General features: G+C 38.4%; 5 protein-coding genes and 2 pseudogenes across 11 annotated transcripts; 3 read left to right on the plus strand and 4 right to left on the minus strand.

The window, feature by feature from the left end:
• Nucleotides 1–133: 133 nt before the first annotated feature.
• On the plus strand, nt 134–3,237 carry LOC104713388 (protein LAZ1 homolog 1-like). The gene is made up of 9 exons (XM_010430489.3): nt 134–327; nt 558–964; nt 1,107–1,163; nt 1,261–1,369; nt 1,481–1,665; nt 1,753–1,841; nt 1,965–2,220; nt 2,307–2,549; nt 2,638–3,237. Exons 2-9 carry the CDS (start codon nt 746–748, stop codon nt 2,932–2,934), a joined length of 1,455 nt encoding a protein of 484 aa, XP_010428791.2. The 5' UTR covers nt 134–327; nt 558–745; the 3' UTR covers nt 2,935–3,237.
• Nucleotides 3,238–3,444: 207 nt separating this feature from the next.
• LOC104713390 (uncharacterized) lies at nt 3,445–6,927 on the plus strand. 2 transcript variants are annotated; one of them, XM_010430491.3, is made up of 6 exons: nt 3,445–3,760; nt 4,289–4,427; nt 4,541–4,572; nt 4,689–4,775; nt 4,877–5,038; nt 5,154–6,927. In XM_010430491.3, exons 1-5 carry the CDS (start codon nt 3,518–3,520, stop codon nt 5,012–5,014), a joined length of 639 nt encoding a protein of 212 aa, XP_010428793.2. In that variant the 5' UTR covers nt 3,445–3,517; the 3' UTR covers nt 5,015–5,038; nt 5,154–6,927. The 2 variants fall into 2 exon arrangements, with proteins under 2 accessions (XP_010428793.2, XP_019085041.2); XM_019229496.2 differs by having other exon boundaries at nt 3,448–3,760; nt 4,877–6,927.
• Nucleotides 4,793–6,738, minus strand: LOC104713389 (putative acyl-activating enzyme 4 pseudogene; annotated as a pseudogene). The gene has a single exon (XR_015566045.1). The product of XR_015566045.1 is annotated as a putative acyl-activating enzyme 4 pseudogene (transcript).
• A 1,746-nt stretch (nt 6,928–8,673) lies between the features above and the next one.
• Nucleotides 8,674–12,080, minus strand: LOC104713392 (PHD finger protein EHD3). 3 transcript variants are annotated; one of them, XM_010430494.2, is made up of 5 exons: nt 11,695–12,080; nt 11,052–11,357; nt 10,196–10,510; nt 9,887–9,976; nt 8,674–9,766 (listed from the first exon to the last, which is right to left on the minus strand). In XM_010430494.2, exons 2-5 carry the CDS (start codon nt 11,304–11,306, stop codon nt 8,855–8,857), a joined length of 1,572 nt encoding a protein of 523 aa, XP_010428796.2. In that variant the 5' UTR covers nt 11,307–11,357; nt 11,695–12,080; the 3' UTR covers nt 8,674–8,854. The 3 variants fall into 3 exon arrangements, with proteins under 3 accessions (XP_010428796.2, XP_010428795.2, XP_010428794.2); XM_010430493.2 differs by having other exon boundaries at nt 8,674–9,769; XM_010430492.2 differs by having other exon boundaries at nt 8,674–9,775.
• A 543-nt stretch (nt 12,081–12,623) lies between these two features.
• On the minus strand, nt 12,624–16,102 carry LOC104713393 (putative methyltransferase PMT10). 2 transcript variants are annotated; one of them, XM_010430496.3, is made up of 9 exons: nt 14,928–16,102; nt 14,686–14,835; nt 14,317–14,587; nt 14,119–14,229; nt 13,862–14,021; nt 13,458–13,715; nt 13,256–13,378; nt 13,089–13,166; nt 12,624–12,998 (listed from the first exon to the last, which is right to left on the minus strand). In XM_010430496.3, exons 1-9 carry the CDS (start codon nt 15,561–15,563, stop codon nt 12,800–12,802), a joined length of 1,986 nt encoding a protein of 661 aa, XP_010428798.1. In that variant the 5' UTR covers nt 15,564–16,102; the 3' UTR covers nt 12,624–12,799. The 2 variants fall into 2 exon arrangements, with proteins under 2 accessions (XP_010428798.1, XP_087322648.1); XM_087466522.1 differs by having other exon boundaries at nt 14,317–14,601.
• Nucleotides 16,103–16,630: 528 nt separating this feature from the next.
• Nucleotides 16,631–20,579, plus strand: LOC104713394 (uncharacterized; annotated as a pseudogene). The gene is made up of 6 exons (XR_015566647.1): nt 16,631–16,838; nt 17,034–17,154; nt 17,271–19,177; nt 19,283–19,514; nt 19,904–19,986; nt 20,176–20,579. The product of XR_015566647.1 is annotated as an uncharacterized LOC104713394 (transcript).
• A 428-nt stretch (nt 20,580–21,007) lies between these two features.
• LOC104713395 (protein kinase STUNTED) lies at nt 21,008–25,175 on the minus strand. Its single transcript, XM_010430497.3, has 10 exons — nt 24,195–25,175; nt 24,003–24,100; nt 23,666–23,918; nt 22,880–23,581; nt 22,545–22,793; nt 22,292–22,455; nt 22,128–22,207; nt 21,895–22,042; nt 21,655–21,804; nt 21,008–21,577 (listed from the first exon to the last, which is right to left on the minus strand). Exons 1-10 carry the CDS (start codon nt 24,373–24,375, stop codon nt 21,332–21,334), a joined length of 2,271 nt encoding a protein of 756 aa, XP_010428799.1. The 5' UTR covers nt 24,376–25,175; the 3' UTR covers nt 21,008–21,331.
• Nucleotides 25,176–25,921: the final 746 nt, after the last annotated feature.

Consider the following 25,921-nt stretch of genomic DNA (forward strand, 5'->3'; position numbering starts at 1 on the left):
ATAATAATAATAATAATGTTTTTGTTATCAAAGTGATCAGATATGTGAAATTAAATACGTCAAGTAAGAATACGACACGTCAGATAATTAAGAATAACACGTCAGCAGATTAAGGAGCGGGTTGTCACAACACAAACCGCCCCAAAGGAAAAAAAGAAAAGTCTGAAGTTTTTTTCCTTTTTAGGCTTTTTTTCTTCTTCTCTCTTATATTACCCAAAAAAAAAAAAAAAAGTTGATAATCTCTCATCGATGTTTGTTTGATTCGCGCAATTTTAAAGAATCAAAGAGGGGTTTTTGTTTGGATAACGTAATTGGGATAATACTCGGGTGAGTCCAATTTCTCTCCTCTGTTGAATAATCGTTTTTTGACGGGGTTGGTGATTTTAGGGTTTTGCGTATATCGTTTTCCTTGCTGGGTGATTTAGCTTTTTGATTTTTGTTAATCCTCTCTTGTGCTGTATAATCTTGAATGGAAACTTGCCCAATTTGGGTTTTAAAGTTTCAATTTTTATCAGAACGTAATCTAATTGCTGTTTTGTTACTCGTAAATAATGCAGGAGGTTTTTTTTTTATCTATCCTGAATCAGAAGAGTCACCAGTCCACTGCTAATTTGTCAAAAGCTTGAGAGAGGAGGCATCAGTGATTTTGGTATCTATGAGCTGTGTGGAACAGTTGTTTGAGGGGAAAGTACCCTCTTGCTTGATGTGAAGATTGCTTCTTGTTTTTTTTGTGGCTGTTTCTAAGATGGAGTGGAGGGGAATCCTCTGCTCGCTGCTTTTTATTTTTTCTGTTGGAGAGTCTTCAAGTAGATTCGGGATTATGTGGCAATCTACTAACATCGTTGTTGATTCTGGACAATACTTCACTTGGCCTATCTTGAGTGCCAGTGTTTTCGTTGTTATTGCCATCCTCCTCCCCATGTATCTTATCTTTGAGCACTTGGCTTCTTATAATCAACCTGAGGTTTGTGTTCTCTTGCTCGTTATCATCATCTTTATGACTCTTTTACTGATATAAGTTGGGACATTCCTGTAGTCGTTTGATCCATTAAATTTATCAACATCATCAGTTACTAAGCATAACGCTCCCCTCTTGTAATACACAGGAACAGAAGTTTCTTATTGGACTTATTCTGATGGTTCCTGTTTATGCCGTGGAATCGGTAGGTTTGATAAGTTGCTATATATGTTGTTTGTGTATCACAGAAGATTTGTATTCTGATATTTTCTAATTCTGGGTTCTTTATATTGTCCGAGCAGTTTTTGTCTTTGGTGAATTCAGAAGCAGCTTTCAACTGCGAGGTGATTCGGGATTGTTATGAAGCCTTTGCACTCTATTGTTTCGAGAGATATTTGATAGCTTGCCTAGGTAATTCTAAAGGCTTATCGCACAGATGCTTTATTAACTTGACAATATCTTTTGCAACTGTTGGCATTTGTTTATTTCTCAATTAATATTTCGTTTTCTCTTTATCTGTAGATGGAGAGGAACGTACAATTGAATTCATGGAACAGCAGACAGTTATTACTCAGAGCACTCCCCTTCTGGAAGGCACATGTTCTTATGGAGTTGTGGAGCATCCCTTTCCAATGAACTGCTTCGTAAAAGATTGGAGTCTTGGTCCTCAGTTTTATCATAATGTGAAAATTGGCATTGTTCAATATGTATGTGTTGTCATTAATTTATCTGGACTATGCCCTGTGATGTTTTTTTTTTTGTGCTTCAATTGACAAGAAATGTTTCTGCTGCAGATGATACTGAAAATGATTTGTGCTCTTCTAGCAATGATCCTTGAAGCCTTTGGGGTTTATGGAGAAGGGAAGTTTGCATGGAATTATGGGTAATATCTCTTGTTTCCTCCCTTCTCTTTGTTGATGTGTATTTGTTCTTTGCTGTATCTTGATTTTTATATGGTCAACGAGAATATATCTGATTTTGTAATTAATGTTTGTCTTAATTGCAGATATCCATATCTGGCTGTAGTGCTCAATTTCAGTCAAACATGGGCATTATATTGCCTTGTACAGTTCTATAATGTCATCAAAGATAAGCTAGCACCCATTAAACCACTGGCCAAGTTTCTAACATTTAAGTCTATTGTATTCCTCACCTGGTGGCAAGGTATTATTGTTGCATTCCTCTTCTCTATGGGACTCTTCAAAGGATCTTTGGCTAAGGAGCTGAAAACGCGAATACAAGACTACATCATCTGTATCGAAGTAAATTTCATAAAACTAGTTGTTCCTTTAAGTATCCTCGTTTAAGTTAGTGTGAGATATAAACTTAAAATGTAATGTTTTTACAGATGGGAATTGCTGCTGTGGTCCATCTCTATGTCTTCCCAGCAGCGCCTTACAAGCGTGGAGAAAGATGTGTTCGTAATGTAGCAGTCATGTCAGATTATGCCTCTTTAGATGTACCACCTGATCCAGAAGAGGTTAAAGATAGTGAAAGAACGACAAGAACTCGGTATGGTAGACATGAGATAGAGAAACGCTTGAATTTCCCACAAAGTGTTCGTGATGTTGTGCTTGGGAGTGGTGAAATTGTAAGTCGATTTCTTCTATAACGAATCTAATTCTTAATTTACTTTAGTGGTTGCGATCATGACCAAAAATTTTCATTTCTTTGGCTAGATTGTGGATGACATGAGGTTCACGGTTTCTCACGTGGTGGAACCGGTTGAAAGAGGGATAGCGAAAATAAACAGAACATTTCATCAGATATCTGAAAATGTGAAAAGATTTGAGCAGCAGAAGAAAACGACAAAGGATGATTCATATGTGATTCCACTGAATCCATGGACTAAAGAATTCTCAGAGGTTCACGAAAACTTTCATGATGGAGGGAGTGTCAGCGACAGTGGTTTAGGAAGCACAAAGAGGCATCACCAGTCTAGAGTTTCAGGATTGTGGACTCGAATGCGAAGGTAAAAAAAAAGAAAAATGGTGGTGCAACGCAACCAAAGCTGCAAGAATGCTGAAGATGCCTCTTTTTTTTTTGGGAAGCCTCATCTTCGTCAACACCATCTAACAAAAAGAAGTTGTAGATTTTATGAGATGATGATGCTCATCTGCTTGGATTACACACAGGTAAAACAACAGATGCTACTACTACTAACTAGTTTTCTCTACTCTTTTTATACAACTTCATCGAGAAGTTAGATTTGTATCTCGCAATATGACTGATTGTTACACATAAAAATAAAATAAAAAGTTTGTCACGGCTAAACAAAATCTTTGTGAAGCAGCTTCTCATATACTGTGTTATGTATCGTGTTTGTTCTCAATTTTGAACTCTCGAGCTCAAGTCTGAGAGTCCTTGTTTCTGGTGTTCGATTACCTTGAACAAAAAGAGTTAAGATTGTAAATAGTTGTTTCCTTATCGGGCCCTGGTACGTAGAGGCCCAAATGGGGACTGGGCCTAATGAGATCCTTAAAACTGTGTTCATCGAGCGAAGAACAGAGCAAAGGTTGTGTAAGATAGCGAAGAACAGAGCAAAGCTGTAAGAGCAAGATGAAACTAACGTGGAACAAGAACCCTAAGAAACGATCTCGCGTAGCTCTGTCGAACTTGGGGGATCTTCCTTTCGAGAAGGAGGAGGCTCCAGAAACTCAATCTCATCGCCAATTTCGCGAAGACGATTCTGTGCGTGAACAAACTGACGATAAATTGGATTCAGGAAGTCATGGGAGCATCGATCTCGAAACGAAGAATCTTGCAGAATCGTTTAGAGCTCAAGGAGACAAACTCGCTGAGGTAACTAACACCTAGCTGTATATGAAAAGCTCTCGTTTTTAAAAAGCTACGATATTTGGATACTTGTTTAGATTTGGCAAGTCCTATGCTTTGTTTTGGTCTGCTTGATTGTGAGGTTCTTCTGAACCGACTTTAGAATCACTTTGTTCTGATAGACATGCTTATTAAGGGCTGTGTTCTTTCTAGCCAATGATTGTAATAAGCATCTAACCAAAGAACTATATACTGATATTTTGTCGTAGATAAGTTTGAGTTGCATAGTAGCAGTCTACCTTTGTTTTTCACTTCTCTTTCATGGTCTATGGAACCTCTGTTTTAACTTCTTTTGAGAAAGTTGTCATTTTTGAAATTTTCCTGTCTCGTTTTCCAACAACACTTTGTGAATCATCTTTCAGGAGATGATCCGTAAGTTCTTGATAGAAAACAATATGGTTAAAAATATTTCTTTATAATGGTATACCTTTTGTTTATGGAACTACTTAGTGCAATTTTTTTCTGGCTGATCCTGGTTTCCGGCTATTATTGAAGGAAGGAAAATACCACGAGGCTCTAGGGAAATGGGAAGCTGCTCTTAATCTTGTTCCCGAAGATGCAGTCCTGCATGAACAGAAATCACAAGCGTTACTTGAGCTTGGTGATGCATGGAAAGCAATCAAGGCTGCAACACGTAATGCCTGAAGCCTTTCTATATTGTTACTTTTCTTTATGTAAAATTTAGAGTACGCTTATTATTCGTCAAGAACCCTCTTAACAGTTCCTATGATTTTTCATTCATCACAGGAGCTACTGAGATCGATCCATCCTGGGCTGAGGTACTCATACAATGTTTCTTTATAATTTTGTTGATTCTGCATAGAAAATATGGATTGTAAAAGCTTTCTTATAGGAATTTGATTCCTTATTTCTATTGCTAAACTTTGTTTCTTAGGCGTGGACTACTCTTGGAAGGGCACAACTAAATTTTGGTGAGCCGGACAGTGCTATCAGGAGTTTTGAAAGTGCATTATTGATCAATGTGAGTTACACGAGAAATTGAAATTTAAGTTATAATATTATCAAATCTTCAATTTCTTTAGTCCCACAGAGATCTTAATTCGTGTTATTACCATTACACAGGCGGGTTCTAGAGAGGCAAAAGACGATCTAAAAACTGCAAAACAACTAATAAAGAAGAGAGAACAGCTTCAGACATCGGGACAGGACACCGACACTAAACGTTTTGTGGTCGGGGACAAGAATATAGAGCCACACTAATGAATTCCAGAGACTTGTACTGAGGTATAGAGAAGAACTTCGTAGAGAACAATATAATAATAAGAACAAAGCAAGATCCTTCTTCATCGAGGCAAGGACTTTGTCATTTGTCTAAGAAGAAACTTTTGAATCTTTCCAGTAGAAGTCTTTGGAAGCTCTTCCAGGAAAACCACATTCCTTGGAACCATATACTTTGGCAGCTTGGTTTTACAAAACTCCCTTATCTCTCTCTCAGTCACAGACCCGTCATGATACTTCAAGCTTACAAACGCACATGGAGTCTCTCCCCACATCTTGTCTGGCTTAGCCACCACAGCTGCTTCCTTAATCACGGGGTTTGTGTACAGAACTGCCTCGACTTCCGTGCTGCTGATGTTCTCTCCTCCGCATATGACCACATCTTTTGATCTGTCTTTGACTTCCAAGTAACCGTCTGGGTGCATTACACCAATGTCTCCAGTGTAGAACCATCCGTCTTCTCTCATGTTTGCCGCTGTGCCTTCTGGGTCTTTGTAGTAACCCAGCATGACCGAACCACCTCTGAAGACTATCTCTCCCACGGTTACTCCATCATGCTTCACGCTTTTCCCGGTTATCGTGTCTCTAACGTCAGCTTCTGCGAATACCGCAGTTCTTATTCCTTGTCTTGATTTCAGTTTTGCTCTCTCGTATGGTTCTAGACGATCCCACTCAGGCTTCCAAGCGCACGAGACAACCAGACCGCCAGTTTCTGTCATCCCGTAACCGTGACCAACGTCAAAACCGAGCGCCTCAGCCTTGGAGATGACTGTAGCTGGTGGTGGAGCTCCAGCAGTCATAACCTTAACTGGACTCTTAAGCGGTTTCTGGTCTGAGTAATTAGTCAACATGTTGAGAACCATCGGCGCAGCGCACATGTGTGTCACTTGATGCTTGTCGATCAAGTTGTAGATAGTTGGCGCGTCGACTCTTGTGACACAGATGTTTTTGGCCCCTACAGCTGCTGTAGCCCACGTGTAGCTCCACCCATTGGCGTGAAACATTGGTAAGGTCCACAAGTATACTGGACGGTTAGGCAAAGACCAGTCTAGCATAGAGTTAATAGTGCTCATGAAAACTGACCTGTGGCTATGCACCACTCCCTTAGGAGACGACGTAGTTCCTGAGGTGTAGTTAAGTACCATTGGAACCCATTCGCTTTGAGGACGTATCCACTTGAACCTCGGGTCTCCTCTCTCCATAACCCCTTCGTATGTGTCGAGATAGTCCACGTCATTTGATGAAGATGGTGGCATGTCATTTTGGTCGTTGAGGATAACGAGGCGAGGCCTCTCATTCTTGGGCAAGAGTGAGACAGCTTCGAGGACTAAAGAGCTCGAGTGATGGTCAACAAACATGAGCTTGGATTCGCTGTGATGGAGGATGACGGAAAGTGCGTGAGCGTCTAAACGTGGGTTGATGTTGTTGAGGACTGCGCCTGACATTGGGACAGCAAACTGAAGCTCGTAGACAGAAGGGACGTTGGGGCCAATAACAGAGACGACTTGGCCACGGTTGATTCCTAGGGAGGAGGAAGAGAGAGTGGAAGCAACGCGGAGACATCGTGAGTGAGTTTCAGACCAAGTATGGACGGTGGTTGTGTGGAGGAGGGAAGGCGAGTCGCCGTAGACCGTGGCGGCTCGTTCTAAGAAGCCGAGAACAGTGAGAGGAGATGAGTTTGAAGGATGTGGGAGTAAAAGTTCCATGGTTGAAACGTACAAGTCTTAACTCTTAACTAAATGAGTGAATGTGTGTTTGTCTCTACGGCATTGGTGAAGTATATATACAGTACATGTTTTCTCGGATTTGGTTAGGTAAAACAGAAATCATTATCTTGTAGTATTTTATTTTGAGCTTAGCTAATAGCCTAATACAAATTTTATACTTTATAGCTTTCTAGAAGTGGCTTTATGACTATTTTCTAGTGGTAGCCTGTGTTATTGGTTGAGTATAATCATCCTAGGAAGCTTCATTGACGAAATAAACCATGATTAAAATAATATAGTTACATTTTCTTGTCAAATCTCTCTGCCTAACACGATTATTGGCTTCTAATTACGTATTTTAGATAGAAAAACAATCAAACTAGAATAAGATGGAAATATAAATAAAAATATAATTAAGTTTAATTTACAGTTTCTAAATTGTTTGAACCAAACTTGAATACATCCATAAACCATAATACATCATGTGAGACTGTGGTGAGTATATATATTTAGTACCTCTATACTTGGTAGTGAAGTTCTTTGGTCTAGTAGCATTAGTTCAACCAATAGTAACGTTATAATTCTTTTTTTGAAAGAAAACTTAGATTCAAATTTACCCTATTTCAAAAAAAAGAAAAAAACCTTTGATTCAAATTTTATACCATAGCCCAAAAAAAGAAGATTATGTTACATACTCAAAAGTGAAAACCTTTAAATGAGCACAATCGTATAGGACGTTTGATTTAAGCTATTCTTTTTTTTTTTGAATTTAATGTTAAATTATATTCAAAAGAAAATAAACGTTTTACAAAATTTGTGTGGAAATTTTAAAACAGTTTGATATAAAAACCTTCAGTAAAATCTAGCTTCAAACCAAATTTGGATGGATTGGTCTTGGCCTCCAGGGAGTGTACTAAGTCTATTCCGAATGTTCTTGTCAATCAGCTTTATCAGATGCTCTGCTGTGAGAGGGTGTTCTCCATGCCTACGTCCGTTTCTTTCTCTCCACAGCGAGTAGAGGGTAGCTTGGAAAGCATAACTTAGTATGAATTTACGAGTCTTATCAAGAGCATTACCAGTAAGAAGGGTGATGACATCTCTCCATTGGCTTGTGTATGCGTCCGCAAGTAGCTTATGTACTAATCCTTCCCATACCAGTTTAGAGTATTGGCATTGGAAAAAGACTGATGTCATTATACGTTATTCAAGTACTTACTTATACGTTATTGCTACGGCATGCCAATAACACTTAAGACTGATGTCGATGCTATATTGCTATGGCATGCCAAGAAAACTACATTTATAGCTATTTAGACTCGAGTTTCAACACTATAATGTTATTAAAAAAAAAAAAGAGAAAAAGAGAGATTTTTTTTTTGTATATACTTTCTCCAGTGACGACCATTGTATTCAAATAATACTCTAATGATTGATTGTCTTTATTCCAAAATGTACATTTGCCAGTAAAGTATGGTGAGGCCATATTTAATTTCGAGGAAGTATTTTATTCAATGCTACACCTAATGTATTATTATCAATACACCTAACACATTCACACACACATACATATCTACTGTATATACGAAACGCAAAAAATGAAAATAAATCAGACGTTATAATTCATAGTATTCTTGAGTAGAAGACTAGCTAGTGCATGTTAAAGTTAGTCTTATCCCTCCGTGATTCGAATTAAGGACATGATATGTGATCTGTCTCTCTCTCTCCAAAAGGTTGAACTACTGACTTGAATTTTTTTTTGTATTGGATGTTTCAATCAAATCAAATCATGTTTTCAGTTACGATGCATCATGCTCTAAAAACAAGAACTGATTTGGATTATACGATGAAGTATCATCTCTCTGGCCAAGAATCACAGTTCATTGTAAATTTGATTAGAGCGCAAAATCAGCAGATCACAATGCACTGTTGAAGAAGGGTTATCAACAGAATTATGTCTTGATTTGAAAAGTTAGCAAAATCTGTAAATTACCAAAAGAGCACAACTTGTAGACAAAAATCAATATTTTAAGGTTTTGATAGTTAGGAAGATGAACAAATTAAAAAATCTTGTGGGACAAGAAGCTGTATTGCTTGTCTGGTTTCTAATCCAATCCTTTCATTTGATGGATTGAAATGTCATCTGTTCTTCATCTTTCAGTGTGTCAGCTGCGTTTAGAAGCATGTCCATTCCTCCTACGCTTTTATCCAATTCGCCATTGCTTTTACTTCGCGGTTTGCTCTTGAGATTCCTGGTTTTTCTTCCTTTCTGTTTCTGCCGTGTCTCCATCTTCTTCTCAAAAGTCTCTCGTGCTTTGCGGACTTTAAGAATCGCAGCTTTACATGTTGTGCAAAACCATTCTCCATTTGGAACCGATTCACATGGAGGTTTCATGCAATAAATGTGATATGCATCATCACACCCATCACACAAGACGATTTTATCATCATCCTTGTCAGTAAGGCAGTTTCTGCATAAGCACGACGAGCAATACCAACGAACACCATGTAGTTTTATTTGCCTTGAGGTCAAGCACCTGATGTGGTAATACTTGTGTGGGCAAAAAGGGTGATCACATGTTATGTACTTTCCGCCACTCTCCACTTCTGTTCCACAGGTCCTACAGAGTTCAGAATCTACGTTCATCTCTACGTGGTGAACCCCATGATTCATGTTACAGCTTGAAGTCTCTTCAGATCCATCCGAATCTTCTTTGCAGTCTGTACTCATATCAACACATCTATTATCCGTCTTCATCATCCCTTGGGTTTTCATCTTTTCACACACTACACAATTCTCGTGAGGTGATCCGATTCCCTTAGATGTGCAGTTTAGACAATACCAACTGTGTGTCGGCATCCCTTTTCCACCAGGATGTGCACATGAGACGTGGTACATATCTTCACAATGATCACATGCTAAACAATCTCTTGGCGCTGCCTTCTCTCCACATAGCTTGCAAATGTCATAGAGGCTGTCATTTCTGATGTTCTCTGCATTGGGATGAGGCTTCGATTCCGCAGTGTGGAACTGCTTCAACTTGCAGATTTTTGAAAGAAAAAAAAAAAGGATCAGGGGATAATATGGAAAATGTTCTAATAAGATAGCAGTATAGCACATTGAACAAGATCATTTATGCATGATCCTCACCTGTTCGTTATAGGAGGTTCTTGAAAGCTCCAAGAGACTATTAGCAAGAACAGCCATATCATTACCAACATCCTGTATTTTTTGCCAGACCTGAAACCAGTAGTTAGGTTTAGTTCTATGTCTACTTTCAGTCTAAAGCATAGTATGTTCGGGAAAACACAACCACGTTTCATCAAGTAGTTTTGAGTTCAGCTTTTGAATCATGACATCAGACAATACTTTTCACAATGAGAAAGAGGATGAAAGACATGATAATCTGTTGTTGTTATGCATAGTTATCTTAGAATAAGCATAATTCCCATTAATTACCTCTCGGAGATGCGTCGAAAAGAGCACAGGTGAACTTTCATAAACACCTTCTTTCATCCTGGTGTCTATCAGAGTTCTGCTTATAAGGTCTTCAATCTTGACCCCTTGAAGATTTTCGGAAAGCAGCTTACTTAGGGATGCAAACTCCTTTGAAGCTAAAACATGAGACAAAACATGCTGGCAACCAGCTGTGGCAGTCTCATACTTGGATCCACTTGACGGTTTATCTGGGTTAGAAAGCTTTGGGAGTTCACCACCGGCAAGATGAGTTCCAGTGCTGAACCTTTGATTATATAATTCACAAGAGATAGACTCCTGTGTCCAAAACAAGAAAGAGCTAACATGGTTTAGGATAATATTCTTCAAAGTGAATCAGGGGCTTCCAGCAGTTTATCACACACATATTATAAGGCAATTTCAAGAATGAATGCAGAATACACTCCTCAGTTTTTTTCTCAAGTGAAGTGTAAACAGCCAGGAAAAATGGGATTTTCTACTATTTGCAAAGCATTTCTCGAGACCTAGCTAACACAAAATAGATACCAATGTAGCCAGAACAACAAAGTCAGATAATCGCAAAATAGGAATGACCCTTGTCTTTAGCTCCCTCAACAATTATTCAGTATTGAAGCACCTACATAATTATCACTAGGTTGATACAGATCCTAAAACACATTGCTTTGCCAAGGCTCCTATTTTAAAAAAAACAGCTGAAAGATTTAAATCAAAATTTACAAAACATATAACAAATGAGATGTGAGAAAGTCGCAAGATATTAGCAACTAAATATACTCCAGCAATTTAAAATCAATCACAACGAAGAGGTATCAAAACAGAAAAAGGTCATGAAAAGTACCCGGCTTCCTGAGTGACTAACACCTTCCATATCGTTTTCAGAACACTTATTCCCAGAATCAGACCTCCCAAGTTTTCTCCGCTTATAAGTTTGTATCTTCTTGCTATCTCTGGAACTTGCATTGGCAGAATTAGCCATATCACCACCTCCTCCTGCACTCCAATTATTCAACGCTTCACTTTCCACCAAACAATTTCGGTGATTCTTCTTCTCTATAAATTCACCATTACTTGTTGTCGCCTCCTCCATGAACATCTTATTTTTGATCCTCAAGACTCTGGATCTCTAGGGTTTCACCCTTCCATCCTACAATTACATAACACACAAAGGAAAAATCTCGTATTGAAATGTTGGTCATTGGTAAACAAACTAATCAAAATGCCTTGGGTTTTTCACCAAAATAAACCATCTAGGAACAAGAAAAACATGTCATTCTCAATTCTTTACCAAACAAAAAGCCATGAAATTGAAGGCATCTCTCTTAGTAACATAATATTCCCAGGAAAAAAAAACAACGAATTTTCAAGAACACAGAAACTTACAATGGAGCTTTATCTAATCGCTAAAAGACGGAACAAAAGCTAAACCCCAAAATCAAAGCTCTAACGAAAACGACAAGAGGAAAAGAAAAAAAAACCCGTACCAGAGTGAAGAAATTTGCGTCGCGAAACGAAGAAGAAGAGCAAACCCTAGAAATTAGGGGTAGATTTATCGGTCTCGGAGATTTAGACTCGCCGCCGGTGGTTCTGCAAATCCCGGGGGGCTTCTCTTATCTTTGAATCATTATTTTTGAAAAGAAACTTCCGCGTCCCAGACCCAGATTGAGATTCTCCTTAACCGGTATTTACATTTTTTCAACTTGGATCTGACACCGGTCAAAACCGGTAACCAGTGGCGTGAAACCGACACGTGCAAGTAACTAACCCGCGCCCAAGGACTCACGGTAACAGAGTCCACAGTAACACTGTAACAGTAACAAATCCGTGGTGTGTGTGTGCACGCGCTTTTTACTTATTATTATTTTTCCCTGCGGCTTTTTTAATAAAGATCGATCAAGTAGTCTATACTCTACACCGTTGGATCTCATCTTTAGCAATCCAACGGTTATAACTGAAAGACCAAAACAAAGGCCTTCACAATAGGACAGTAATCTCTAATACCCTTATTCATTAAAACAATTTCTCAAAAACCCCTCAATGGTAAAAAGACAATATTACCCTTAATGAAGATTGTTAAAGGTTAAATATAACTAAATCAGTAAATGTTCAACGAAAAACACAATAGCTCAGTGGTTGCGAGTTCCATGCGCACCCGCGCGCCCAGAGTTCGAATCCCACTATGCGAGGTACAACTAGGTTGCAACTGGTACAACTAGGGTGCGACGGGTAGAGAATAAGTGGAGGTAATGCAGAAAAGAATTTCTGGTATAAGGGCACCAGAGAATTAAATCCCTTCACAATATGCTTCTGGCTTTAGATAGTTTAGATGTGTGTTCAATACACTGCTCTTTGTTTCTTTCTTTTTTTTTTTTTGGTAAAAGGTTAAATTAAATTGATAATTAAATGTATATTGTTTCTTTCTTTGTCTGAGGAAATGAATCTTTTGTTTCTTAAGTGTTAAAATGTGTATTATTAACACTCTTCAATCTACAACAATCAAATCAACAAACCAATAAACACAATTTATCACTTTAGTGGGACTGTCGCTTTGAGCAGACTTATCATCACATCCTCTTTTTCTTTTCTTTCTCACATCCGTTTATCGCAGATGAGAATCCTAACGCTTGCATGGGGTCCTTCCCCGGTATCATGAACCCCAGCTGTCCAACCGATGGCTTTAGCCACTTGTTGAAGTTGATCCATCAAAGACAGTGAATCCCTTATGTATACCCGTCCTTCCGGTCTCAGCATCCGATCCATTTCCAACATAATGTTTGTAATGTTGCACCTATGTATGATAAGAAACCCTATTACATTAACCCTGACCTTTATATCTAAATTCAGCACTACAGAATATACAAAGCCTAGTTCTTTTTACCTCTTCTTCTCAACAGAGAAGAGAAATGCAGCATGTATCAGGTCATATGTTCTTGGGTACGTGTCAAATGGCTCACACCTAGAGAAAACAAGCTTTAGATGTTATCTTGTGTTAAGTTATGTGGGATTAGAAACAAAAAGGGCAGATGGTTATATATCGGTTTGTACCAGTCATGCATTGTTCCAACAAGCCCACGGTCATAAATAACTGGCAAGGTGTTGAATCCACTAACAGGAACAACGTTCATTACCCAACAGTCAAGCCCGAGATCGTTTAGTGCTGCCGCAAAACTACCAAAAATCAAGAAATACTAGATCAGATAAACTTGGAGATGACAGAAACAGAGAAGGTGTGATTGATGGTTATTACCCTCCAAAACCAGCTTTCATGTCCAGAACATTCCTCAGCTTGAACTCCTTCCATCGGAAAACCCGCACATAACTCTCTACTACCTCTAACCAAAATCTAGACTCTGCCTTCATAATTTCCTTTCGGGATATATAGGCATCCATTTGAATGCTCTGTAGCCTCTCTGGCGGATCATGAAGACGTGCAGGCCATGAGGAGACATTAGCCCCATAACCATTATCAGGTAACCGGGTGATGCATGGTTTCATATTCACATACCTAGAACAGGAAACCATAACCACAAAGTTAGAGATTTTATGAAAGTTTCAATAGATAAGCTGAGAAATTGGTGGCTATATCACAGTTTTCTATGCAAGAAGGCCAGAAAAAAAGAAAAAAAAAGACTTTAAGATACATATATGTACCAAACATCGTCAGGATCATCATCAGGTCGGCACAAAGGAGGCTTTGTTCCAGCTTCACGATTGACATAGCAGCTGTTGTTTAGAGGCTTCCTCCACACAGCAATATATCCCTCTTTCTTGATAAGCTCCCAACAGATTCTGTTCGTAAGGTCTAACATTTCTGAAAAAGATAGTCGAAGAGCAGAAGCAACACCCATTTTTTAGTTACAAACTCCATAGCAGAGAAAATTACTATGTCGAATAATATATAGATAGACCTTTCCACTGCTCTTGCAAGTTATCCTCATGTTTGTAAACGGGTTGTGCAGCCCAAACAAAGTACCCTCCTGCTCTAAGCATTCTATTAACTTCAAGAAGAAGTATCCCATCTTTGTAATTCATGCAAATAAAAAAGCTTTCGTCAGTTTCCATGGTAAATCTCAAACAACACTAAAAAGGTCGAGTAATAATCTAACCATCGCGGGTCCAATTAATTCTGCATCTGGAACAATGAATCATCTCAAAAGATTGGCTAGGATACAACAATCTCCGTGTGGCAAAGACAGCAACCATTGCAGGCACACCACGCTCCAACGCAAACTGTATCTGATTCTCATGGACATCTTTTGGTGCTACAGATAAGGTTGTAGTGTTACGCTGCATCAAAAACGCACCAAAGCTCGCTACACCACAGCCAATATCCAAGGCAACACGAGTGCGTAATCCAAACGAAATACCAGGAATCATCTACAAAATTCAATCTAAGAAAATATAAGATCAACACAAAAAAAAAAAACATCCTGAGCCAAATAACCAAAAAATGAAAAAAACATCAAAAAACAAACCTGGGAGATCTGGTCTAAATACTGATCAGCTCCATGGATGAACTGAGTTCCACCACCAGGGAAAACAAACTTGTCTTTCTCTCTTCTAATCCAGTTTTGACCTCCTTTATCTTCCACTAAGCGTGTATGAGGCACATTATTGAACCATATCTGCAAACCACAACAAAAATGCATCAGTCAGTCAGTTAGTTAGTGACATTTGCACAAGTAACTAGAAATGAAATCACACAACACTTTTTCACCTTGTCTCTGCTTTGTGGCCATGGGATTGGTTTCTTATAACCATTTGGAGGAGGAATCAAGCAATCGAGGCTCTGTTTAGGACAATGTCTCTCGTAATTCTCTCCTCGATCGGTACTGTTCAATCTCTTGATCTCTTCTTCGTTGTCTAAGCAAGGAATGTGATCCGTCTTCGTCTTCTCACAAAAGTTGAATTTCTCAATCCGGAATCCGGCTTCTGAATCATTATCTACCGACGTGGCCGATGAATTCCCGGTGGCGGATTTAAGCTCGTCGACGGAATCGGGATCGAATCCGCCGATCTCGAAAGAATCAGACATGGCGCCATTCTCGTCGACGATTCCAGTTCGCACCACTGTCGGTGGAAGCGGAGGAGGCGAAATCTTGAGACGCGGACGCTGTGGAGGTGGAGGAGATGGTACTGGTAGTGGTGGTGGTGCTGATTCCGTATCGGAGGTTTGAATAGCTTCGGTGACGTTTGAGGAGGAAGAGACGGGGAAACGAAGAGATGGATAAGAGAAGGAATCTGAGAAGTGGTTGAATAAGAAAATTGTTGAGATCGAGAGAAACGCGAAGGCGATCAATTTGATTAGTCTCGGTGACTTCACTACGTCGAATCCAACGTCGGTGAGTTTCATGGCGGTTCAAAAACGCCGGCGATCTGATTGATCGCTTTACAAACCAAATCAAATTTAAACAACAGATCAAGCAAAACAGAGAACAAAGGTACTGGATTATTAAATTTTTATGTTCCCGGCGAGGAATTAAGGATGATCAGACGCCGGCGACGGTGAAGAGACGGAGGAGGACACGTGGATGTGGTGGTGAGTGAAATTGAGATGAGTTGATGATGGTTCGCGCATGAAGACAAATGTAACAGAAGAAGGAGAAGAAAAGTGAACAAATTAAGCAATAAAATAATCAACGTATTATTAACCTAATTACTACCTGTTTATATCTCTATCCAAATTTTGATAAGGCCCTATCCCTATATCGTATGAATCTGTTTTTATATTATGATTTTTATTTTTTATTTATGTTTGGTTGGTATATTCCACAAGTAGAAAAAAATTACAGGCTTTTTGGTCAAAGAAGACAACTCAGTTACCTACAGTGTCTCTAACAACAACTCAACTCTGAGTCTTTTAGTATTTTTTTTGTTAATGCGTATAAAAACACTTCAGTTTAATGGTTGAGGACGGATCTAAATAGATTTACTTTACAAGTCTCCTCAGTTAGGGATTCTTGCTGACTTTAGAGGAGGAGAGTAGTATTATATCAACCACATGCTCTCCCACGTGCTTTCAAAAGTGCGTTCGTACCAATAAAATAATACTGTTACAATTAAATATCTCGATTATAAATTTCTAATTCTTTTTATTTTTATTTTCTTAATTAATGTAAAACATTTATACTGGTGGATTACATTAATGGATATTTTATAGAGGTTTGTATTTTATATTACCTTTTTTTTTTATAAACGGGTGGTTGACGTATTTTATACTTTTTTTAATTAAATGATTTGGAAGTGCGAAATTATCTCCACTGGGCCTTTTTTTACTTAAAAGCCTTCATTCATAGGCCCATTTATGATACTTTAGATGTGAGATTAGATTCATAATAATTTGGGTTATACTATTAACATAAAAGAGCGCGTATGTGGTATGTATAATTGTATAGTAACGGAACAGCTCTCCTTTTTTTTTTTTCCGAGTCATGCATTTGTAAGTTACTTCACTATTTCCGATGACTGGCCAATTCGGCGAGCTGTAATGGTTTACCAACGATTACGGTGGAAAAAATTCTAGGGTTTTCTGATTCGGAGAACTGGGTTTTTTCTCTTCTCTCTCTTTGGAAGCTGGATCTGGTCGAAAAAATCGGTTCTTTTGTTTTGGCTGTCCAACAAAGTTCAGGTAAGTAAGTAAGCGAGACAAAATGTTGCAAAATTTCAGTCTTTTGCTTCTATTTCTTTTTCCTCTCGTTACAATAGGGTTCCTGTGGTTCTGAATTTCTAACTTAGATTTGCTTTATTTTGTTCTTTGATTCCCCTTGAGTTTCATGAACTTTTTGAGCTGAGTGGACTCTGTTATGTGAATGTGTGTGATTAGGTTTGGTCGATGTGGTAATTGCTTTGTGTGTGTGCATCAACCGTTCCTGCTTGATTTAAAGTTTCTACCTTTTGGATACTTTATAGGCAAATTCAACGTCAGGCTTTTAGGTTAAGAAACTGTGCGTTTAGATTTAACATTTGCCACGATTTCTACTTCATTAATAATGTTAGATTCGACCGAGTGTGACCATTTTCTTGTTTTCTTTCTTCTTCCTTTCTCAAATGCTTGTTTCAGGATTGAATAGATTTATAGCCTGCTAAGTTGAATATGACGAGGAACAACACGAGGGAGTCTGCCCTGGCTAACACAATTGTGAACAAGGATATCATTGTGATTGAGTCAGATTCAGGAACAGACACAGATGAAGTTGGGGCTGGAATGTTGGCTCTTTGTGGTGTAGAGAATGCACCAGGCGATGATACTTTAGCTAAGAAACCAGAGGAGTCCGGTGTGGCTAAGACCATTGTGAAGAAGGAAATAAAGATTGAGTCACACATAGATGAAGTTGGTCGTACAATGCTGGCTCTTTGTGTCCAAACGGATGCATTAGGGAATGCTTCTTTAGTTAAGACCCCCGACAACTCTGCTGTGGCTAAGACCATTTTGAAGGAGGATATAATTGAGGTTGAGTCAGACACTGACAGAGATGAAGTTGGTGGTAGGATGCTTGCTCCTTGTGGTGCCGAGAATGCATCAGCGGATGATGTTTTAGCTAACAACCCCAAGACTTCTGCGGTGGCTAAGACAATTGTGACGAAAGAAATAAAGACTGAGCCAAGCATAGATGATACTTTAGCTAAGAAGTCTGCGGTGGCTCTTGGTCGATTGCTGGCTCTTGGTGAAGTGAATGCATCAGGGGATGATACTTTAGCTAAGAAGTCTGCGGTAGCTAAGGCCATTGTGAATCAGGAAGTTATTGAGATTGAGTCAGACACAGACGCAGGTGAAGTTGGTGGTAGAATGCTGGCTCTTTGTAGTGCCGAGGATGCATCAGGGGATGATGTTTTAGCTAAGAATCCGAAGAAGTCTGAGGTGGCTAAGACAATTGTGAAGAATGATATAATTGAGATTGAGTCAGCTACAGACACAGATACAGATGAAGTTGGTGGTAGAATGCTGGCTCTTTGTGGTGAAGTGAATCCATCAGGGGATGATGCTTTAGCTAAAGATGGCGAAATCAACAGAACCAATATGCAGATTGTTTGTGCTGATGATTACGATTCCGGTTTGGTTCATGATTTGGAATATAAAAAGTACTTGGCACATTATAGTGAAATCGGGAATCTATATATGCTTGATGACAATGTTAGAGATAGTACTCCAATGCGTATTATGTACAATGTCGATCATGAAGTATCTGATAGAAGTAAAAGCAAAGCACTGATAATCAAGAAGAGTAAAGCAGGGAGAAAGGCGAAGTCTCCTATGGTTTCTAGTGTATCTAAGAGGTTGAAGATTGGGAATGGTAGAGCAGATCAGAACTTAATTTCGAGGACTGTCTTAAGGACCCAAGAAACGCAACAAATGAAAGGAAATGCTCGACGTGGAAGAAAGAGTTCTGTAGCCGAGGACTGTATCGAATTAAAGCCTACAAGTTATGTCAGAGATACCAAACAAAAGAACGGAGATGCTCGACGTGGAAGGAAGACTTCTTTGGCGAAGAAAGACGTCACATTAAAGCATACGAGAAATGATGAGTCTCAGACGATTTCTAGAGCTTCAAAGAGACTGAAAACTGAAAATGGGAGATCAGATCATAACTGGACTTCAAAGAGTATCCCAGTGGTTAACACCAACGGTACCAAACAAACGAAACGAGAGGGTTTGCGGGGAAGGAAGACCTCTTTGACCAAGCACAATGATGAACCAAAGTCTAGAGGTCATGTCAAAGAAAAGTTATTTCACATTTTTAAACTTGGCAAGAAGGAAAGTAAAGAGAGCCTATCGTCAATAGAGAAAAGCTATTTATATTACGTAGCTTATCTGAGAAACTCCATTACCACTGTTAAAGCTGGTCGACAAGTAAAACCTGTGAAAGATGTAGCGAGTTTGTCAGATGCTGATATTATTGCAGTCAGTGATTACCCCTTTCCGGATGGAGGCAAAACCCCATTCGAGGCACGAAAGACGGCAAAGTGATAGTATGAATACCTTCATTCTCTTACTGCTATTTTGAAATCTGTCTTTCCTGATTCTTTCTAATTTTCTATGCTGACATTTTTCATTTTGTTATAATGTTTTCTAAGGATCTTGAAGATGGTATTGAACTTGAACTTGATGATTTATTCAACTCTTCGTTTAGCAAGAGGCTAATTGAACTTCTCAGAAATCCCTATGATGAAAAAGAGTACTTGCGACTCTATACTGAGGCATCACTCAAGAGACCATTGACTCGGTCTAGACAGTTACGAGATGGAAGAGAGATTGAATATAATGTTGAAGACCAGTTGGCACCGTCATATCTCGAAAAGTATAAAGGTACAAACAACTTGTACAATGTGTTCTTGTGGATGTGTAGTGTATTGAACTATCTTCTCAAAGATAAAACTGTTTAAGGAATAGATAAGTTTTTGCCCTACATAAAAGGCTAGCTTGAGGCTCAGTCAGCTAACTCTAAGTCTCTAGAGGAAAGGTTGCTGAAGGCGTTCTTACATTTAAGCAAATCATACATCTTTATTTTGCTATTCACACTTGTTGGGATATCTGCTTATTATTATAATCTGAATATCGCTATAAATGATGTATTCCATTTGTGATACTTTCTTGGTGAAATTTAATTCACCATGTCCTGTAGTTTTACGTTTGCTTTTCACTGAACATATACTCGATTGCAACCATATTAAATTTACTTCGGTTTGATTCTGCAGATTTCAACAAGATTTATCATCGTTATCAGAAGGATCTTCCTCGAGCTTTAAACCTGTTGCGCGGATTTTTCTTTTATTTAGAGGTAGAGTTTTCTGTTTCATTGATTTTTCTTGGCTACAACATGTGCAAAGTCGTGAGTGTGCATTGGTCTCGTAAACCCTCTTGTTACCATAAAACCTTGAATGCATTATCTTTATCAATATAACAAAATGAATGTAAGAGTTGTATGCGCCATGGATTAAATGTCTTTTGTGGTTTGCTTCTTTTGCAGAACATAGTTCTTGAAGGTGCATTCAAACCCTGGCTACATGAAAAACGTTTGATAAATCTGTGTGTTGATGTTAGAGAGTGCATAGATATTGTAGGCAACAAGTAACGCGGCACCACACTGCTCTTAAAGTACATCTTAAGTGAAACTCAAGACTCTATAAGAAAATCTTGGACATGAAGCAAAACGAGAGATCCTACAAGATTTGTATTTGCCATCTCAAGGCTTCTTTTAGGTTCATCACTGTATGGTAGTAGTAGACTACTAATAATAGTAGTGGTAGTAGTAGTTTATGACTTCATATTAATAACTGCAGTTTTGTGTAGTAATCTGCAGATCTTGATTTGTAAACTGTAGTATTATGTTATACTCTATATACTCATTTATGGGTCTTTTTAACACACAAATATCTACATCACTGCGTTTCACCCCAGAAAATGAGAAAGCAACTTGTATCATACTCTATAAACACTTGTCACTAGAAACGTACAACCCTACCTACATCACTGTGTGTTTCCCTCATTAGGCATTGGAGAAAGAGAACCTACCAGACTCAGTATAAGAACATTCGCAAAAATGAGACTTCTTACAGCAAAAGTTATTACCTTGCAGACAATAATAACAATCAGGCATACACTCTGGAACCACCTGTGGAAGAACAAGTTAACCAGTCTCATCAGGGATCTCTTGTGCAGACGAAATATACTTACCTCATGGGCAATGATATTGTTGTTGAGCCTTATTGGCACACGATCCACACAGGAATTTTGTGCAAACTGCAATTTTGAAGGATCAATACTTACAAATACAAATACGAGAAAATAAGTGTGAACTGTTTATAGGAAAAAAACGATTTCTTTCTTTTATTCTTAACGAAGACAAGTACAACTGTACAAGCACTTTTTTTCTTTCTTTCCTACCAAATTCCCAACAACAAGCATTTCCCTCTCGTTTTTATTACCACAGCTATAAGCAGTATCCCCAAAAAAGACTAACCGGAAATAGCAAGATACATCCCAAACAATTAAAATCTACAATTATAGTATCCTAAACAGGTGAGGAATGAGGGCTAAAAAGAACCCCACAAATCCACCCGTTTCCAAAGAACGCCCTTTCATATGTACAAACACACACAATAGTTTCAGTAAAAATGGGCTTCTTAGTCGAAGCTCGACGAACGGCTTGTCCTGCCTTTTAGATAATCCTCAACAGAGACGCCTTGCTCGATGCTTCCCGTGGAGATAGAGTCATCTTCAACATCAAGAAGCGCTACGTTAAGGTGTGATTGCAAGTTAGATCTTTGGCATTGCTCATCCTTGAGCATCTCTGACTCCTCTGATGAATTACTCACTTGTTGCAGTGCCCACTCATACGTGTATTCATCGCCTTTAAGTAGCTTTAGGACCTGCATCATTCCACATTCGTTAAGATAATTACTACATAGAGCTATGAGACGGCTACTAGATTAAAACCTTGACTTACAATGCTCATTTTCGGTCTAGCTTGAGGGCTACGTCGAATACAAAGAGTAGCAGCCAACGCCATCCTCTGCATTTGGTCGTTATTGTTGTTATCCCGCAAACTCGGGTCTAATAACTGACAATACTTTCCATCATCTAGAATTGGTTTGGCCTGTACATGAACATCATACATACTTCTTTTCAATAAGAGTATAGAAAAAAGCTTGGTATTTTGACTTAATCGGTATACAGCAATACATACCCACATGACTAGACTCTCCTGTCCCTTTGGACATCCACTGCTAATCGGTTTTCTTCCAGATAGTATCTCGAGGAGAACAACGCCAAATGCATAGACATCTATCTTATCATTTACCTTACCATACATGAAGTACTCTGGAGCCAAGTATCTGCAACAAGAAACAGAAGCTTACCATAAGAACATTTTCAAGAACTCTCATTAAAACATCAGCCTAAAACCAGATTCTTTCATACCCAAAGGTTCCCGCAACATCAGAGCAGATTATATGAGTTGTAGATATAGACGCCCACCTCGCAAGCCCAAAATCAGAAAGCTGGGAACAAAGTATAAATATCTTTTTAGTATTGTTGCCTCTTTTGGCATACTGTATGAAAAAACCAATAAATTTTGTTTTTACCTGTGGCTCAAAATCATCAGATAATAGTATATTTGATGACTTAACATCTCTGTGGATGACAGGTTGTGAAGCACTGTTATGCAGATAGTTCAATGCCTCGGCCACTCCCACAGCTACTTTATACCTCTCGCTCCAACAAAATGCAAGTGGATCTCTCTTGTTTCCTGGTTATGAAACCAAGCATATGTTAGATCCATGATCATAATAGAATCTCTGAGTTGCTTAAAAAGGCAAGAGCTTGTCTAACAAGTACCGTGAAGGTTCTCTTCGAGACTTCCTCTTGAAAGATAATTGTATACAAGTAATAGGTTATGGTCTTCAAAGCAAAATCCTAAGAGGGAGATAATATTCTTATGGTGTAATGTTGTGATGATTTCAATCTCAGCCACAAAATCATTCAAGACATCTTCAGTTTGCTTGAGAATTTTGACAGCAACCACTCTCCCATTGGACAAACAACCTCTAAAAACCCGGCTGCTGCCTCCTCTTCCAATGAAATTATCTGAAATCAGATTGAACTTTTTAGTTATAAGCCTTGAAAATTTTCAACATATCATTCATAAGTAAATGAATGAGAGAAGGACCAACCAGTGGAAAAATTCGATGTGACTGAAACAAGTTCCTTGTACTTGAAAACCCGGCAAGTTGAAGAGAACCTCTCATAAAGTCCCTCTAATTCCTCCGGCAATTTTCTTGGACTATTGTCAGGAGATGACTTCTTGGAGATAGAGTTGATACCAAACGGAACAACTGCGTTTAAGCTTGACAAATCATCTTCAGAAGAATCATAACAAGGTTGATTAGAGTCCCTCGGAGGAAGCTTCAGAGCCCATTGAACTACCGGTATCTGTTTCGACAAAGAACTATCAGGAGTAGTAACAGACTGTCCTAATGTAGAAACAGCACGACGAAGCAAAGGCCAACCTGGCCTAGATTCAGGCAATTCCTTAACCAACATAGTTAAAGAACCGCCTGAATCTTCCGGACCATTCACAGGCATAACCTCCATAGCTTTGTGACATTCATCATCATCATCATCATCATCATCTTCACTACTTTCATTTCCAAGAGTATTTGTATCTTTCAGAGACAAAGAATCCGAACCACAAACTGCACAATTCTCAAAACGGGTAGCAGCTAAGACCTGCTGTAGACTCTGGCCACGGGATTGAACCTCATCATCCTCTTTTGAATCTTCCTCGGAATGGCTAACTACTTTAGTCGTCTTATTCAAAGTAACAGATCTTTGAAGCACATTCAACAAAGTAGTCCTCCGAACATCTTCCTTTCCTATAACAACATCCCAACAACAGATTATTCAACACATCATTCAGATACAAAAAAATGTAGAAACTTTGGAAAAGAAGGTCAAACCTTGAGAATGATTAATGGTAGATAATGGAGAACCTTCTCTTTGGAACACGATTTTACCATTGTTTACAGCAATCACCCAACAATCCTTTGATAGTTTCTTGGCTATGTACTTAGCTACGGAAGCTGGTGAACGAATCGTGTGGTGACTTTTTGAAATCCCAACTAAAACTTTCGATGCAGAAAACGATTTGGCTTCTCGAACTATAATCTTTCGAGCAGAGGAACCACGACATAGCTTCAGCTTCAGATCCACCTGCAAAGAGGGGAAAAATTCAACATTTCCTTTGTTAATTTTCTGGAAAAGTTAAAGCAAAGGATCAAAATTGCACTTTTATACCTGTTTCAAATTGCAGAAACCTTCATAAACGTCAAGAACAGAGTCGAAAGTTTTAACCAGAGAGAGAAGCGAAGAGTTCCCTGCTCTATCCACAATCTCTACACAAGAACCCCCCAAAAAAAATCGAAACTTTTGTATTAAAATCATAAAAAGACCAAAGCTTTTGTGTAGAGAATCTAAAAAAAAAGGTACCATTTCCAATGATATGAAGAGCGATGACAGTATCACCAGGCTCAGCGACTTTAACCAAAGCCCAAGTGAGCAACTCTCTGCTCGGCGCGTCGAGCTTCACGCCGACAAGAATCATACGGCCACCTTCTTCTCCTTCTTCTTCCTCGACGGAGCTCCGTTTCTCTCCGCCGTTTTCTATCATCTTCCTTAGAGAGATGTTGTTGTTGTCTGGATTTTTTTAAGTGTGATCTTATATCCTCCTCCTGACGTGTGTTTCCCAAAGACAAAAGAACATCGTTTTAAGGATTTATATACTCTCTCCAAACAAAACACACAAAGACAAGATCTTTCTCTCTCTCTCTCTCTCTCTCTCTCTTTCAACTTGCAGAGGCTTAAGTTTTAACCGCAGGTTTGGTTTTGCTTTTGATGCTCCTCACAAGAGCAGCCTTCTTTTTAGAATTTCATTTTTTATTTCCAATGTTAAAAAAATGATTTTTATAAACCCTACTTCACAGTATAAAATCATTATATATTTTCTAGTCATTTTCCAATTTTGACATTTTCTCACTGTGCATTTTTTTTTTGTGTGAATCACCCACCATGACAGAAGTCACATAACACACAATTATGTTTCTTATTATTAATTTTGCTAAATTATAAAATATAAAATCATCATAAATGTCACTATTTTATCCTGAAAAGCCAACTAGTAACTTCTATGGAAACAAGTTTTTTATAATTAATATGTATATCAACAAAAAAAAAGGAAGTATATACCAAATTTTATCCTATATTTAATCCATTTGATATATTTTAGTTTTGGACTCTGGCTTTTTTCATCATGAATTATCCAATTTTGGAGCATAACACTTTACTTAAATATATACATCAGAAAGATTTAATTGAAAATCGTATAAAAACTATACCATATAACAGAGGACCACAAAATCGTATTGAAATGAAAATTAGTAAAATTATAGTAATAAATAGGGAAATAAATCTGACTACAACCCCAGAATGGGGTCGGTGTAAATAGCCCCGGTTTCGTGGTTCAAACATGTCAAGCCCCAAGTTAATAAAAAAAAAAAAAAAAAAACACAAAAACGATCATGTCATGTCATGTGATCCTTGCAACAACCTACACGTGTCAATGTCACTAGATAAGCCACGTCATCATAACGGAAGAAGACCTTTTCCATCATCCCCCATGCTTACCGGTGCATCAGGTAAGGTAACGTACACAACATTTAATTAGATTAGACGACGTTAAAAAGTATTGGTAACGTCACTTAACGCCGTTTCTCATGCTCCCCCGAACCCCCGAAGAAGAAGAGAGTTAGTTATTAATTATGGAGGGAAGTATAGTAACGGAATACCTGCCGTTTTAGTAGCGATAAAACGACACGCCAACTAAATCCGAAAGGCATGTGTCAGCGTCTACCTCATTTAGTCATCGAGACATGGACCATATCTCACTTTTTATAACTAATTTTATTTTTTCAAGAAAAAACAATAACATAACTAATGGAGTAAATATGGTTTATTTGTTCGATCAAGGTTCGGTTTTGGATTTGATTTCTAACAAGAAATATTCCTAATTTAATGTTTCTTTTTTTAAAAATAAAAAAAAATCATGTTTATATGATTATATTGTGTCACCTAATTTTAGGTTTTATTGAAAGCTGAAAGCATGTATTGTTTGGTATCCCCATAATGTGTTTTTTTTAATCCGTAATGTCGAATAGTTA

This window comes from Camelina sativa, chromosome 9 (genome assembly GCF_030686135.1).
Source record: "Camelina sativa cultivar CO46 ecotype springtype chromosome 9, ASM3068613v1".
Classification (NCBI taxonomy): Eukaryota; Viridiplantae; Streptophyta; class Magnoliopsida; order Brassicales; family Brassicaceae; genus Camelina; species Camelina sativa.

Excerpts from the sequence above, each read along its gene's own strand:
- LOC104713388 (XM_010430489.3), top strand. The coding sequence starts at position 746 with ATGGAGTGGAGGGGAATCCTCTGCTCGCTGCTTTTTATTTTTTCTGTT. Across the intron at positions 965-1,106 it reads CTTCTTATAATCAACCTGAG|GAACAGAAGTTTCTTATTGG; the intron begins GTTTGTGTTCTC and ends TGTAATACACAG. Across the intron at positions 1,164-1,260 it reads CTGTTTATGCCGTGGAATCG|TTTTTGTCTTTGGTGAATTC; the intron begins GTAGGTTTGATA and ends TTGTCCGAGCAG.
- LOC104713390 (XM_010430491.3), top strand. The coding sequence starts at position 3,518 with ATGAAACTAACGTGGAACAAGAACCCTAAGAAACGATCTCGCGTAGCT. Across the intron at positions 3,761-4,288 it reads AAGGAGACAAACTCGCTGAG|GAAGGAAAATACCACGAGGC; the intron begins GTAACTAACACC and ends CTATTATTGAAG. Across the intron at positions 4,428-4,540 it reads AGCAATCAAGGCTGCAACAC|GAGCTACTGAGATCGATCCA; the intron begins GTAATGCCTGAA and ends CATTCATCACAG.
- LOC104713392 (XM_010430492.2), bottom strand. The coding sequence starts at position 11,306 with ATGTTCATGGAGGAGGCGACAACAAGTAATGGTGAATTTATAGAGAAG. Across the intron at positions 9,977-10,195 it reads TTTCGACGCATCTCCGAGAG|GTCTGGCAAAAAATACAGGA; the intron begins GTAATTAATGGG and ends TACTGGTTTCAG. Across the intron at positions 9,776-9,886 it reads GAACCTCCTATAACGAACAG|TTGAAGCAGTTCCACACTGC; the intron begins GTGAGGATCATG and ends AAAATCTGCAAG.
- LOC104713393 (XM_010430496.3), bottom strand. The coding sequence starts at position 15,563 with ATGAAACTCACCGACGTTGGATTCGACGTAGTGAAGTCACCGAGACTA. Across the intron at positions 14,836-14,927 it reads GGCCACAAAGCAGAGACAAG|ATATGGTTCAATAATGTGCC; the intron begins GTGAAAAAGTGT and ends TGTGGTTTGCAG. Across the intron at positions 14,588-14,685 it reads ATTTAGACCAGATCTCCCAG|ATGATTCCTGGTATTTCGTT; the intron begins GTTTGTTTTTTG and ends TGAATTTTGTAG.
- LOC104713395 (XM_010430497.3), bottom strand. The coding sequence starts at position 24,375 with ATGATAGAAAACGGCGGAGAGAAACGGAGCTCCGTCGAGGAAGAAGAA. Across the intron at positions 24,101-24,194 it reads TCTTCATATCATTGGAAATG|AGATTGTGGATAGAGCAGGG; the intron begins GTACCTTTTTTT and ends GTTCTTGTGTAG. Across the intron at positions 23,919-24,002 it reads GTTTCTGCAATTTGAAACAG|GTGGATCTGAAGCTGAAGCT; the intron begins GTATAAAAGTGC and ends CCCTCTTTGCAG.